At 57.1% G+C, this 14,543-nt stretch overlaps 7 protein-coding genes across 7 annotated transcripts; 6 read left to right on the forward strand and 1 right to left on the reverse strand.

Annotated features, from left to right (window-relative positions):
- Positions 1-576: 576 nt before the first annotated feature.
- BO66DRAFT_422689 (MFS transporter) lies at positions 577-2,445 on the forward strand (the record flags this gene model as incomplete). The annotated part of the gene is made up of 1 exon (XM_025650067.1): positions 577-2,445. Exon 1 carries the CDS (start codon positions 880-882, stop codon positions 2,443-2,445), a length of 1,566 nt encoding a protein of 521 aa, XP_025500561.1. The 5' UTR covers positions 577-879.
- Positions 2,446-3,254: 809 nt separating this feature from the next.
- Positions 3,255-4,965, forward strand: BO66DRAFT_380923 (Zn(II)2Cys6 transcription factor; the record flags this gene model as incomplete). The annotated part of the gene is made up of 2 exons (XM_025645931.1): positions 3,255-3,353; positions 3,412-4,965. 2 exons carry the CDS (start codon positions 3,255-3,257, stop codon positions 4,963-4,965), a joined length of 1,653 nt encoding a protein of 550 aa, XP_025500562.1.
- A 513-nt stretch (positions 4,966-5,478) lies between these two features.
- Positions 5,479-6,360, forward strand: BO66DRAFT_441865 (germin family protein; the record flags this gene model as incomplete). Its single annotated transcript, XM_025651372.1, has 3 exons — positions 5,479-5,621; positions 5,686-5,846; positions 5,945-6,360. 3 exons carry the CDS (start codon positions 5,479-5,481, stop codon positions 6,358-6,360), a joined length of 720 nt encoding a protein of 239 aa, XP_025500563.1.
- Positions 6,361-7,217: 857 nt separating this feature from the next.
- BO66DRAFT_459152 (FAD/NAD(P)-binding domain-containing protein) lies at positions 7,218-8,674 on the forward strand (the record flags this gene model as incomplete). Its single annotated transcript, XM_025652244.1, has 3 exons — positions 7,218-7,987; positions 8,024-8,302; positions 8,380-8,674. The coding sequence occupies 3 exons, from the start codon at positions 7,218-7,220 to the stop codon at positions 8,672-8,674; spliced, it is 1,344 nt and encodes a 447-aa protein (XP_025500564.1).
- Positions 8,675-9,100: 426 nt separating this feature from the next.
- BO66DRAFT_459155 (MFS transporter) lies at positions 9,101-10,621 on the reverse strand (the record flags this gene model as incomplete). Its single annotated transcript, XM_025652245.1, has 1 exon — positions 9,101-10,621. The coding sequence occupies one exon, from the start codon at positions 10,619-10,621 to the stop codon at positions 9,101-9,103; it is 1,521 nt and encodes a 506-aa protein (XP_025500565.1).
- Positions 10,622-11,430: 809 nt separating this feature from the next.
- Positions 11,431-12,718, forward strand: BO66DRAFT_330825 (major facilitator superfamily protein; the record flags this gene model as incomplete). The annotated part of the gene is made up of 2 exons (XM_025644065.1): positions 11,431-11,531; positions 11,587-12,718. 2 exons carry the CDS (start codon positions 11,431-11,433, stop codon positions 12,716-12,718), a joined length of 1,233 nt encoding a protein of 410 aa, XP_025500566.1.
- Positions 12,719-13,535: 817 nt separating this feature from the next.
- Positions 13,536-14,498, forward strand: BO66DRAFT_441869 (bZIP transcription factor; the record flags this gene model as incomplete). Its single annotated transcript, XM_025651373.1, has 2 exons — positions 13,536-13,626; positions 13,693-14,498. 2 exons carry the CDS (start codon positions 13,536-13,538, stop codon positions 14,496-14,498), a joined length of 897 nt encoding a protein of 298 aa, XP_025500567.1.
- Positions 14,499-14,543: the final 45 nt, after the last annotated feature.

Here is a 14,543-nt window from a genome sequence, read left to right on the forward strand (position 1 = left end):
TGGGGAAGGTGAGGTGGGAGGAGGAGGAGGAGGAGAGGATATGGAGGGTGGGCCGTGGGGTGAAATGCTTCATTGCGTAACAGAATGCTTGTTTTGGGGAAGACAGGTGAGTCTTTTTTACTTGTCCGGTAGTCAGGTTATCAGCGTATCTATCTTGACCATGCCGACTGCCGAGGGGCGGCGGTTCACCGATGATTGCATCAGGGAAGGAAGCAAGACTTCGATCGGCAATCTTGCTCTGGGTGAGCATCACCTGACATCACCTGACATCACCTGACATCACCTGACATCACCTGACATCACCTGACATCACCTGACCACTGCAGGCAGGCTCTTTACCCCCCGGGGTGCGGGGATGACTCATCGCTCCCCATATACGTGCACCAATCAACTGTGGGTGTTTTCATAGCCGGACTTTAGGCTAAAGTCCTTTGCCTCTCTTCCTCAACCTTGAAGTTACGCCACTTCATCTTGGGAAGAAAGCTTGTCCGAGGCTTGTTTTCCGTCTGCGGCCAACTTTCCAATCCCCACGGAACTCCCTTCCCCCCCGCCCCCCCCCCAAGTCAGCAGAATGTCTGCCGACTGACCATTGAAGATTAGAGCATGGAGATTCTCCATATCCATCCATGCATCTGTGCATCCATTCTCTCTGGAGAACTTTCGTGGACCCACCCCGCCCACCTTTTGGCCTGGCCACTCGGTCATCTGTTCACCGGAGAAATTCAAACCAGGCCAGCAGCAATGCTAGCAGAAACGTCACCGGCGACCCCAAAAATGACTTGGCTCTTTCAGTTTTAAGACTCTGCCCTCCCAAACATAAACCCATCGGTTCCTGGATTTTCTGTGCTTCTCGCATCTCCGCTCTGGTTCTTCCTGCCCATGATGGCTGCCCCTTTGAACCACAAGGATTTGGAGAAGACGGAGCAGCATGAGTCGCTGCCCGTTGTGGTGACGGCTGAGGAGGCAATTATCCGCGCCCGCCAACAACCGAACGTTGCCCTGCCGCTGCGCATCACCTTTGACCACCATGACCCCGACAATCCGCGCTGCTGGGGCTTCTGGCGCAAGTGGTACATCACCGTATTCGTGAGCATGCTCAATGTCATTACCACCTGGTGTTGTGGTTCTTTTTCCTCTGGCGCCACCCAAATTGCCGATCACTTCCACGTTTCGAGTGAAGTCACCACCTTATGCTTGTCCCTCTACGTCCTGGGCTACGCCGTGGGCCCTGTCCTACTCGCCCCCTTGTCGGAGTACTTCGGCCGCCAGCCGATCTACATTGTCTCCTGGTTCATCTTGTGTATCTTTCAGTTGCCCTTGGCACTGGCTCCCAACATTGGTACCATTCTTGTGTGTCGTCTGATCGCCGGCTTGGCTGGTGGTGCCCCCTTGACCAACACCGGAGGTACTATCAGTGATCTGTGGGAGCGAGACCACAGTGGTTGGCCTATGGCGGTGTACGGCCTCAGCAGCACCGCGGGTCCTCCCCTGGCGCTCGTCATGAGCGGGTACATCGGCCTCGACCTGGGCTGGCGGTGGATCTTCTGGATTATGATGGCCATCAGCGGTGGCTTCTGGATCGTGCTAGTTTTCACGATTCCCGAGACCCGCCACTCCATCCGCCTGCAGCGCAAGACGGCCAAGATCCGTCGCCAGATGGAGAAGGAAGGATTGCGGTCGGCGGAGTCGCTGGACGACATCCATGGCGACAACCGCAAGGGGCTGCACCAGTTGCTCGCCATCACCTTGACGCGGCCCGTCCGCTTTCTGTTCACCGAGCCCATCACGCTCTTCTCGGCCATCTTCAATGGCTTCCTCTACGGCCTCGTCTACCTTTTCAACGAAGCCTTTCCTCTCGTGTTTGGTGCTCCCCACGGCCACGGCTTCAACGTCGGCCAACAAGGCCTCTGCTTCTTGGGCATCGCCATCGGCCCCTTCCTCGCCTTTGCCGCTCACCCGCTGCAAGAACACTACTACCGCCGCGCCGTCGCTGCGCATGATGGCCTCAGTGTCCCCGAAGCCCGCATGTGGATGGCCCGCCTGGGCGCGTTGCTGATCCCGATCAGTCTCTTCTGGTTCGGCTGGACCAGCTACGCCTCGGTGCACTGGATCGTCCCGGTCATCGCCTCGGTCTTCTTTGGGGCGGGCCTGTATATTGTGATCTTGAGTATTCTGAACTACGTGGTCGACAGCTACCAGACGTACTCAGCCTCGGCGCTGGCGGGGGTCATTCTGGTGCGGAACGTTGTGGGCGCCGGGTTCCCGCTGTTCGCGACGCAGATGTACAACAAGTTGGACTACGAGTGGGCGTCGAGTCTGCTGGGATTCATTGCGATCTTGCTGGTCCCGATACCATTCATCTTCTTTTACAAGGGGAGGGCGATACGGCTGCGGAGCCCGTGGGCCCGCGAGCATTTCGATTCGAATGAAGATAGTCCTCATTAGTTTATAGATATTCCGATAGACTGAAATATGATTAGACCCGTTCATTTCTGTGTGTGAGTCTTACTGGTCAGATTCTAGATGATAGTACTTGTTGTATAGTAGCCTTTTGCCCTGTCGTTGGATGTAACTAGGTAAGTGGGCTTGGAAGTGGAGCTGCGGGACAGAGTGAGTCTAGGCTTCTTATCGTCGCTCGAAGGAGTGATACATCGAATCTACTTCTGGTAAACAATGAAGCTATCTCACCATTCTTGATCGGTTGATGGCCTCAATCAGTTCTTTCTCCTGTTATCCGATCATCCCGAGGACGGTCACCTGGTTGACACACTTTTGTTACAGCCACGATCGGGGTGGTCAACACGGGACCTGCAATTCCAAATCATGGACCCTGAGGCTCTGATATATCTGATACCATGGTAACCAGAGATTTGTGGGCAGACCGATCAGATTCGCAGTGCCAAGCCCGTGGAAACGTGTATGCGCATTGCATTTTGCATCGTTGCCTGGCCATCGCGCCCAACAGCTGACTCATCCATACAATGGAAGAGAACCCCCCCAAGGAAGTATTTGAAATAACCTTGTTTTAAGTTAGGCAGAGCCTCTTGCTGACGAGCAACACGAGGGTGAAGGTGCTGAATTTGCTGGGCGCATCTTGGCTGGCGGGGCGGACGCCGAAGCCAGTCGACTCAGCCTCGCCCCCGGTTTCTTTACTAATACGCTCCCTCCTCCCTCCTCCCCCGCCCACCGACAATCCACATTCGCCATGCGACTGAGCACAATCCTCTAGCGCGCTTCCTATTATGCCACACGTTATGGCCAATCAGTCATTGCAAGTTAGCGGATATAGACTCCGAAGAACGCACGAGAAATCCCGGAATGGGTGCCTCAGGTGCAAGCAGCAGCGGAAGAAGGTATTGTACAGTGCATGCTACGGCTCTGCCGCACGGTGCTGATGTCAATTCCCCCCAGTGCGACGAAAAGAGACCCAGTTGCTCCAGATGCACCAAGCGCTCGTATACTTGCCGATATCCGTTCCCTCTCAGCGATGGCAATTTGTCAGAAGAGCCGGAGTCAGCGGCCCATTCGCCCCTCTCCGACTTGCATGTAATCTCCGGGCCCGAGTCTCCCGGCTCACCCTCACATCATCACCATCATCATCGACGAACTGCCTCCCATTCGCGCTCTAGTACGGATGAGGCAAGACTGGACCCCTTCCAGCTGGGGCCGCAGTCCCCCGATTCCCTCGATGCGACCGAGCTGAGCCTCCTAGCCCACTATCTCACGCACACGAGCCACATCATCCCGGTCGATCAGCTCGACCTCTACGCACTCTCCGTCGGCGTACCAAATCTCGCCTTCAGAAGCAAGGCGGTCATGTCCTCACTGCTCGCCTTGGCAGCAGCATGTCAGTCCCACGACATAGCCAAGCAAGCCCCGACGCCGCAGAGCCTCCTGCAGATCCGCGAGTTACTGGGGCTAGCCGAGCGCCACCACCGTGCGTCCCTCCGCCACATCCAGGAAGCCATGCAGAGCCCGGAGATGTACGACTACGTTCTCGCCAATGCGGCCCTGATGGTGCTGTACGCCTCGGCCAGCCACTCTATCCGCGTCCACTTAGCCGCTACGGCCAAGCAGCGGGGCAAGCGGCTGCCGGGTGAGCTGCTGCCACAGCACTCGCAGTGGATTTCGTTTACCCGTGCAGCACATACGGCATCTACCGCGGTGCTGAATGACATTGTGAATGCGACGGACGGAGCTAGTCCGGTCATGCATACCGAGCCAAGTCTCCCTAGCACAGCCCTAAACATCCCGGGGGTCCTGTCCCCCCAAGACGGCCCCTCCGAGCACACAAAACGTCTCTTCCTGCCCATTGTGGCATCAACCTACACCCAAGCCTTCGAACGTCTGCGCAAGAGAGCAGAAACCACAGTCACTCTTTTGGAGAATTCGAACCGGTCCAGCAATATGGCCCAACTCCACGCATCCATCGAAACAGTCTCCATCCTCGAGCACTGCGCCGTAGCAGCACTCACCCCACGCCGAACCCCCGCAACAAGTCCCCAAACCCAGGCCCTAGCCCTGCACAAACTCGCGCGCGTCTCTCCCTGGGTCGCGAAGTACATGATCAGCGTGACGTCGATGGAGGCGCCGCAGATCCTCCGGCGGATCATCATGTCGTTCCTCAATAAAGCGCCGACCGAGTATCTCGGCCTCGTGCAGTCGGTTCTTGACTCCTCGTCCATGGGGATGGAAGGCTCCGCCTCCGCCGAGGTGGGGGCGCTGACGGCGACGCATGTCCTGGCGATGGATATCTTTGCACACTGGTTGGTGCTGGTCATGTTGCTGGACGGGGTGTGGTGGATCGGGGGGATCGGCCAGTGGGAGTTGGGGCAGGTGTTGGCTGTGTTGAAGACGCAGGATTTGCTGGGCTTGGCGGAGACGGGGGAGACGTGGTGGCCGGAGAGTATGTATTTGGTCAAGCGGGAGCTTAGCCCAGTGCTTCGTGAGTCTTACGACATGTAGAGGATAGAATCGGGTGCTTGGATTCCAAATACATGCAGATGGCTGTTCAAAGCATGCGAATGTCTTCGCACAGTAAGCACAATGCGCTACCCATCGAGACCCCGTAACTCCAGTCTCGTCAGCAAGACAACCATCTGCAGAATCTACCAAGCGAAGCATCGGTGAATTGCCAAGCATGATTGCATGCCAAGTGAGTGAGATGCAGGCATTGCGCTGGCGGGAGGTAGGGCTGAGAGAGCGGCGTATGACTAATACGCTCCGCTTGAGGCTGTGGCTGTGCTTGCGTATACTGACGCTCTTTGACAGTAAGAGAGTATATGCGCCGTGAGTTGGGATATCTTGGCCATTGAATGTCGACATTGTACCAGAGAATAAGAAACAATAGAGCCTCAAGAGCATATAAAGCAGCGAATCTCCCGCCCATCCCTACAGCATCAGGTTAGCATTAAGAGCACAACACAACTGCCTACCGCGTCAAACACCATATCTGACTTCTATACCAACCCTTTCACCATGTATCTGAAGTCCACCTTCCATTCCATCCTCGCGATGGCCCTCACCCTCGCTTTCTCAAGCCAAGCAGCACCATCACAGTCGCTCACCTCACGCGCAACCTCCGACCTACCTATAACAGCTCAACTAAAACTAGCAAACACGTACTTCCCCTGCCCCTTACCCTGACCCATCCCCCCGAGCAGACCAAGACTGACCAAGCCAAAGAGCAACCGAGCGCTACGCCCTCCTCCCCAACGACACCGACTTCATCTACGACTTCAGCGCCACCAACTCCAACAACGAAACCGCCCTCCCAATAGCCAGCAGCCAGAACTGGCCCGCCCTCGTCGGCGTCGGCCTCTCCTTCAGCATCTCCCAGCTACCAGGTATAGTACATCTCCAGCCCAACCCATACACAGTCCAAACACAGCCCAACCCAACCCACCCCCCTTATCAAACCAACCACCACACTAACCATAGAAAGCATGCACAATGTCCTTCCTCCACCTGCACCCCCGCGCCACCGAACTCTTCGCTCTAACTTCAGGCCGCATCCAAAGCTACATGGTGCCCGAGACGGGCGTGGTCGACGCCACCGGCAACCAGCGCGTGGTCAGCACGGAGCTGACCCCGGGCACGGTCACGATCTACCCGGCGGGATCGTTCCATACGCAGGTGAACCCGGACTGCGAGGCGGCGAACTTCACGGCGGCGTTCAATTCCGAGGAGTTTGCGGTGGGGTTGGTCTCGGCGAGGTTGTTTGCGTTGCCGGATGAGGTGGTGGGGAGGGCTTTGGGGGGCGTGGGCGCGGAGGAGGTACGGAGGATTCGGGGGTTGGTGCCGGATGAGGCTGCGTTGGTTGTGGGGGAGTGTGTGGGGAAGTGTGGGTTGGAGCAGTAGGGTTGCTTTGGAGGGGGGGAGGGGGTGGAGGGAGGGTTGGGTTGAGGGTTGAGGGGTGGGGCTGAGAGGTACCGGGGTTGAAGGGAAGGAGGGTTTACATTAGATGGTGAAGGGAAGGGTGGGGGATAGAGATCGCTTTGTTTTGTCAAGGATAGGCTTTGGATTTATTGTTATTGCTTGTGCATTTAAATGAATAGCTCTCTTGATTAACGATCTTGCCTGTGGTTCCAAGACTGATGTACGATTTGGTCATAATGATCGAGAGACAACATGAATGCAGGGGCATTGCGATTGCTGCCAACTGCATCACAATGCCCCGTTGCCCTCGATGCTATTATAGGCTCGGTTACATGGATCGGAGAATATTAAGCCACAAATTCCCCAATCTCGAAGAATGCATATGCTGTGCGTCCTGCATGTGGTTATCTCCTATAGGGCTATCATGCACGTCCCTGCCTAACCACGACCACACTCGCATAAAGGTTACACCTCCTCGTGTAACTCGAGACTTCCATTCGGACCCTGATAGACAGCTAACCAAGCAATTGTCTGGATTTGATATCTGTTGACCAGGATAGATGGGGTCTGATGATGCGGACATACTTTTGTGATGCGTGGACCGATGATAATGAGAGATTGCTGGTCAGTAATCTTCCGATTATTACACCATGTTGAGAACAGCTGTCGATGACTAGGGATGACCATGCATGGGTGGGTGATGGGATCTGTACATCAACAGATGGCCCCTATAGTCCCATCTATATACCATCTTCTGACATGTCCTACTTCTCTCTTCCGAGAATCTTCACCCTCTGTCAACTCGCTTGATATAGATCGCCTCGAAAGCAAACCCAGCTATGCACACCATCCTCAGTTTGTTTCTGACCTCGCTTTTGGTGACTATCGTTAAGTCAACCCCCCCCACCCTTGCTGGAGATATTGACATCATCAAACGAGATGTGGCCATCACCGGCGGAGGCGCAGGAGGCATATACTGCGCCATCAGCCTTCAAGACCAAGGCAAGTCCGTCATCGTGATCGAGAAGAAAGACCGACTCGGGGGCCACGTCGAGACCTACGTGGACCCCGGGACAGGCATTGCGATGGACTATGGATTCGCACTTTTCGAGAACACCTCCGTGGTCAACGACTACTTCGCACGCTTTGACATCCCTCTAGTCAAGATCAGGCAGTTCAACATCACCTGGTCCACCTACGACTTCCGCACCGGAAAGACAGCGGTCCCCAGCTACAACCCGTCGCGCGAGGAGGTGCTGGCCGCGTTCGCGACCTACTTTGCCCAGCTGGCGCGATACCCCGAGCTGGAGCAGGGGATCTTTCTTCCGAGTCCCATCCCCGAGGACCTGTACATGCCGTTCGGGCGGTTCGTGGACAAGTACAAGATCCACGCGGCGGTGCCGACGATGTTCCTGCTCAACGCGGGGGTCGGGGATCTCCTCTCCAACGCGGTGCTGGAGGTCTTCCGCGCGCTGCCACGGAAGCTGGTCGAGGGGGTGCTGACGTCCACCGTGCTCACCCCGGCCAACCACACCGTCATCGAGCTGTACCGACGCGCCGAAGCCGAGCTGTCGTCGACCTCCAGCCTCTTCCTCTCCGCCGAGGTGGTGTACGCCCACCGCGAGCCCACGATTACGAATACCAGCGAAACGCACCAAATCACCCTCCTCGTCCGAACCCCCACGACCGATGGAAAGCTCACCCTCATCCAAGCCAAAAGGCTCCTGATCGCCATCCCCCCCAACCCCGCCCTCCTCGACCCCTGGCTCCGCCTCACCCCGACCGAACACTCCCTCTTCACCCGCTACATCAGCACAGGCCTGTACGTGGGCCTCGTCAACGGCACGCGCCTCCCGCCCACCGCGGGCATCCTCAACCTCGCCCCCAACCACACCATGTACTCCTTCCCCTACCTGCCGGACACGTACAGCCTGATCCCCGCCCGGCTGCCCGGCTTGAAGCTCGCCACCTACGGCAGTCTGCAGACCCGTTCCCGATCAGCGAGGCCGCCGTCCGCCACCACATGCTGGACGATATCCGGCGGATCCAGCGGGAGAACCCGGACCGGTTCCCGGGGACGGGCGCGCCGGCGTTCGTGGCCTTCGCGGCCCATGCGCCGTACAACCTGCAGGTGTCCGGGGAGGACATCAAGAATGGGTTCTACGAGAGGCTGTATGCGCTGCAGGGGGAGATGAATACGTTTTGGACCGGGTCGGCGTGGGCGGCGGATATTAGTGGTGATATTTGGAAGTTTTCAAGGGGGGTGGTCTTGCCGATGCTGGTGGGGGAGTTGTGAGGCGCGGGGGGGTAGTTTTTGTCCTTCGTTGCTTGGGTGATATCTATATGCAGACAGAGGGGAGAGTATGCAGCGTCGAGGTATGATTAAGACTTCGCTCTTCAGTATCACTGGGGCGCTCTGTCAGCGTGTAGCTTAGGCCCCTGGCCAATGTCTCCGTAGCATCCATCTCAAATCTCTGGTCATGGCAAGGATATCAAGCTGGTAGTCTAGGAGTTCAATCCGCTAGACCGCCTGGGCTGACGCTTTAGCGGGGAAAGAAAAAGCGAGGTGTTGGAAGTGAATGGGCTTTTTTATGCTTGATATACTAAGTCGGGAGCGGACGACTGGTTAACTCGTGTTATATATAATTTTCTCCCAATAACTAAGTAGATCAATCTCATTGAAAGCATCATACGACACGCCTCAGCTGCTAGCAGCCCAGCATTAGGCTACTTTGCCGTCGTCGATTGCGACGGCGAACCTGGAACGTTGGCGGATGCGGCCGCCGTACGTGGACAAGAGGAACGGCGCGGGAAGACAGACCAGCGACAGGAAGGCTGGGACACTGCTTGCCCAGTGGATGCCGATGCCGTTGTACATGGCGGTGGTGAACAGGGGGAATGCGGCGCCGCACAGTGAGCGCAGGACCGTCGCCGCCGCCAGCGCCGAGGCTGCATAGCTCACATAGCTGTCGACGAGGTAGTTGACCAACGCCAGCGAGACGCAGATGTTCCCGAATCCGAAACAGGCGGTGCCCAGCATACAGACCACCCAGGGCACCGAGGGCGCATTGGTCCAGGCGAACAGGAAGAGACCCACGGGCAGCAACACCGCCCCGACCTTGCCGGAGGGCAGACGCGCTTCGGGGGGCAACCGGCCGCTCTCGGACGTTCGGCACCGCCGTGCGTACTGGCGGTTGATGATGACCATGAACGCGGTGCCGCACAGCATGCCGATCGCAATGGGGAGAAATGCGAGGCCGCCCACTCCCGGGCTCCATCCGCGGACGCGCTGGAAGACAATGGGCAGAGCCGCGAGGAGCAGGTAGGTGGTGCCGTAGATGAAGGACATGTAGGCGGCAAGGACCATGACGATCGGCTCGCGGACGAGGAGTCGAGCAGGACGGGTCATGGAAACGCGACATCTCTCGGCCAGCGATCCGGGAGGGTTCCGGTGGTCGCCGCTCGTGATATAGAATCTGCCTGTCTGTCTGGTGAGCGCGGCGGCCCGTCGCCGAAGCACCACATCCCCGACGGTCTCGGGCACCAACAGAAGCCCCAGCACGAGCATCACCCCGGCGTAGATGGCGAGCAGTCCCTCAATGGATCTCCAGCCTCGTGTCTCGCCAAGGAACCCGCCCACGATCGGCCCCAGGACCGGCCCGAGAAAGGTTGCCCCCGAGTAGCAGACCGCCGCCAGGCCTCTCGTTTCCGGAGTGTAGAGGTCGGCTACAATGCCGCCGGAGTTGGTGAGAGGCGAGCTGCCGAACATGCCGGCCAGACAGCGGAATGCAACCAACGAGCCGAAGTTCGGCGCGACGGCTGCTGCGACGTTGAAGACGGTGAAGAGGCTGAAGGTGGTTAAGAACAAGACCCTCCTGCCAAACGCTTCCCCCAAGGGTGCCCACAGCAATGGTCCGATGGCGAACCCGAGGACATACAACGACAGCCCCAGCGTGGCAGCCTCGTCGGAGACGCCGAAGTATTCGCAAACGGAGGATAGGTCTCCCGAGTAGGCACTGGACGCAAAGGCAACGGAGAGCGTTGAGAGCCCTGACAGAACTATGATGATGGCCTTGCGGGGGGCGGCGAAGTTCCGGGCATTCAATCGGTCAGTCGGGGGCCACGATATGATCTGCGGATTCTCACGAGTGCCATCCCCGGGCCAGTCGTGTGCAACATCTCCAGCAATCCTGCGGACATCGCTGGTGCCTAGCAAGAGAAAACACCCGATGGCATACAGCATCCTAGGCTTCTTGTGTGGATAGTGCATCGAGTTTGGTATAACCCTTGGTAGACCCTGGGATTGCGAGGTATGCTCACAGCAGAGCGTGCAATGACGGAGAACGAGAATGCGGAAGCAAGAGCCAGGGGCTGGTCTGCATTCTCATGTGTTTACTTGACGAGATGTGCCTAGTTGAGAGACGGAGAATCACGCAGACTGACTGACCCACGGTTTGTTCGGCAATCTCGAGCGAACTAATTGAGGCCAACAGCGTCGATCGTTAATCTGTCTATCAGTACTTGTCATCCTATGCGATCATGCCCGGTATTAGGAGTTAGCAGAACAAGCACCGATACGCGTTGTAAGCTTTTTCAAACTTTTCTAGCCCATTTGCCGCCATTCTTGCTGAACTTGGTTCCTCCCCGGCCGGGGCCGTTGAGTGCCGTTTTGGGCTAGTCCCGTAAGCGATCAGACCCGAACCCTAGCTGGTGTCAATCAATCCATGATTCCCATCGGGTCAAGAAGGAAAAAAACCAAAAAAGATCAAAAGGGAGAGATTCCATTATTCACTCGTCTGCAGTGGGAGGCAAACGACCGAAGAAAGTCCTGTCCAGAACCCCTTCCTTGGTGGAATATTTAAGGTACTGTACGGTGTCTCGGATCAAACACTTCAGATACATTCATTCACCTTGGAGTCAAGTTACCCGCCTTACCAGCGACCTAAGGGTTGTGACTTAGTGTGACTATAGATCATGACTTCCTCACTTTCAACCCAAAGTACCACCATCGCTGCTCCAGGCTCGGGTGCATCGAGCGAGCCATCATCTGCGATGGCCTCTGATTCAAAACCCAGGACCCAGGACCCGCCCAATGGTGGCTGTCGGGCATGGCTCCAGGTGGTTGGGTCTTTCTTTCTATTCTTCAATACCTGGTAGGTGCTACTTCTGCTTGGCCCATCGTTGGAAGCAAGACTGATCCATCGCCAGGGGTCTGATCAACTCCTATGGAGTTTTCGAGACGTTCTACGAGGAGACGTTGCTCCAGGGAACTCCTTCATCGACCATTTCCTGGATCGGCTCGCTGCAGTCCTTCTTGATCATGTTCCTCGGCGTGTTGACCGGACCCATTTACGACGCTGGGTTCGTCATACCCTTGCTGTATATCGGCTCGTTCCTCGTCGTCTTCGGCCATATGATGCTTAGTCTATGCCACAGCTTCTGGCAGGTTCTGCTTGCGCAGTCATTCTGCGTGGGCATTGGGGCCGGCCTGATCTTCGTCCCCAGCATTGCGATTCTCTCGACCTATTTTACCACCAAACTGCCGCTGGTCATTGGCATCGCCGCCTCCGGGTCGAGCATCGGCGGCGTGATCTATCCGATTCTGATCCGCGAGCTGCTGGGCCGAGTGGGATTTGGCTGGACGATCCGCGTTGCGGGCTTCGTGGCCCTCTTCGGCCTGGGCATCTCCTGCGCTGTGCTCCGGGTCCGCGTCCTGCCCGCCAGTCGCCGGAAGTTGATCGACTGGCCCGCGTTCCGCGAGGCCCCGTACACTCTGTTTGTCATCGGGCTCTTCCTCTGCTTCATGGGTCTCTATACCCCGTTCTACTACCTCCAGTCCGTGGCGATCCAGAACCATCTCACCTCGGAACACCTGGCGTTCTACCTGGTGCCGATCATGAATGCCACATCGACCCTGGGACGTCTGGCCCCGGGATATCTGTCCCAGTGGATCGGGTCGCTGAATATCTTGATTCTCTGTGCGTTGAGTTCCGGTCTTCTGGTCCTGTGCATCATCGCCGTGCAGACGCAGGGGTCTTTGTTAGCCATCTGCGCCTTGTATGGGTTCTTCTCGGGGTCCCTGGTCTCGCTCATGGGCCCGATCCTTGTCATGCTGTCCCCTCACCGTGGAGTGACCGGGACCCGGATGGGGATGTGTTTCACGCTGCTGGGCGTGGCGCTGTTGATCGGGACTCCCATCGCCGGCTCGATCCTGGGTTCTCATGGTGCGAATATGGTCTGGGTGTATAGCGGCGTTCTGACCCTCTCGGGAGGAGCGACGATTGGGGCTGCTCGGATGAGGTTGACCGCCGGGAGGCCGGGGATAGTGGCAAAGGCTTAAATTGGATGCTGTGGACTGGATGGTTCTGAATCTCACATGTTAGCTAGATCCAACAGGGTTGGTAAACCCTCTCGCACCACATTGAATTTGAGTCAAGTACGTCTGGACCCATTCGAACACCGTGGTGGGTAGTTGCCACCAGCCTCCGTAACAAGTATGTATTATTATTTTCCCATTGAGTGTTGTGTTGTGTTGAGAGACTCTTGGTTTTGATCATACCAGAAAAAGAATACCTTTCAGTATATTCAGTACAATTTGAGGATCCATCTTGAAAGGCCGCATGGACCGAAAGTAGCTTTACACTGGCTTATTGAGTTTTTAGGTTGCTGTAGGGGAAAGTGCTGTGCAACGCTGCTGTGCGGAGAAATTGGGGCAAATCCTCAGGCGTCGAGAGGCTTCTACTAGGTTAGGTAGCCGTCACTAACCGTTAACCCGATGGGGTTAGCGGCGTAAGCAGAACAGAAGCTGGACCAGGGAACCTTGAAGGATTGCTGCCTTTCTGCCTTACTGCCTTACTACCCCACTGCCCCCGCATCAAGGCATCATCGAACCCTCCGTCCGCCCAGCATCTCTTCTTCTCAACCCCCTTCCTTCCCTCTCCCTCTTCCTCTCCCTCTCCCTTTCCCTCCTGGCTTGAGGTCAGCCCCCATCATCCATCTCCTATCTACAGTACACCACAAACCAGCGTTTCACAATTCACTTACTAATAAGCAACGCCAAATAGAGAGGGAAAAAAAAAAAAACAAAAAACGGGGAAAAGAAAAGAAAAAATAAATGAAAAAAAGAAGAAGGGCGGAAAATCTCCAACAAACTAACAATGACAGACTCTAACGCCGCTGACTTGCCTCACCTGGATATGAGGGCTGAGAGACGTAAGATACAGAATCGCGTGAATCAACGCACCTATCGTAGGCCCTCCCCCCTCTCCCGGTGGCTCGCATCAGTCCGTGTTTTCTTAACCATACTATTGTTAGGCATGAGGCAGAGTGTGCAGAAGAGCGAACCCGCGCGACCTCGGCGTTGGAAGGTCATCGGGTCGCTAAGCAGTCACCATCCCGCTCCCATCACAGGGGACGGTGGCGCAATGCAGGCCAGCAGTACTCTCCCTCCTCCTCCTCCTCCTCCCTCCTCCTCTCATAGTTCCGATCATGCCCTCTACCAAACTAGCGAATTCCAGCGGGATGCCATTGTTTGCCGCCTGGCGCCCCCCCACGGCGGAGAACGGGCCCGCCAATTCGAGCTGGCCGCGTACCGGCACTACATGCAGGGGACTCCCCAGGTCGACCAGCTGCTCACGCTGGTCAAACTGAATGTCTACCGTGCATTGGCCGCCAACCTGAACGCTCTCGGGATGACGGACATCAGGGGCTGGATGCACCCGGATGCCACCTCGGCCTTTGCCACCCTGCAGCCGAGCGCCGCCGCCGCCCTCGACCGCGCCCTGCCCAAGCATCTCCAGCCGACCGCCATCCAGCGGGCGGTGCCACACCACCCCTGGCTGGACTTCTTCCCGCATCCCCGGATGCGCGACCGGCTGATCGTGGCCGGGGATCAGTTCGACGACGAGGAACTGTGCGTGGACATCATGGGCTTCTGGACCGCCGGCAAGGAGGACCCGGCGCTGATCGTCTGGGGCCCGCCGTGGGACATCGCCAATTGGGAGATGTCGGACGCCTTCGTCCGCAAATGGGGATGGACGGTCAAGGACTGCCCGGACCTGTTCCGGGCGACCAATACATGGAGGGCCCTACGCGGGGACAAGCGGCTCTGCAGCCGGTGACATTCTTCGCCGCTTCTTGCTGGTTTCACTCGTTTCCTTCGTGGC

Source organism: Aspergillus aculeatinus, assembly GCF_003184765.1.
Source record: "Aspergillus aculeatinus CBS 121060 unplaced genomic scaffold BO66scaffold_48, whole genome shotgun sequence".
NCBI lineage: Eukaryota > Fungi > Ascomycota > Eurotiomycetes > Eurotiales > Aspergillaceae > Aspergillus > Aspergillus aculeatinus.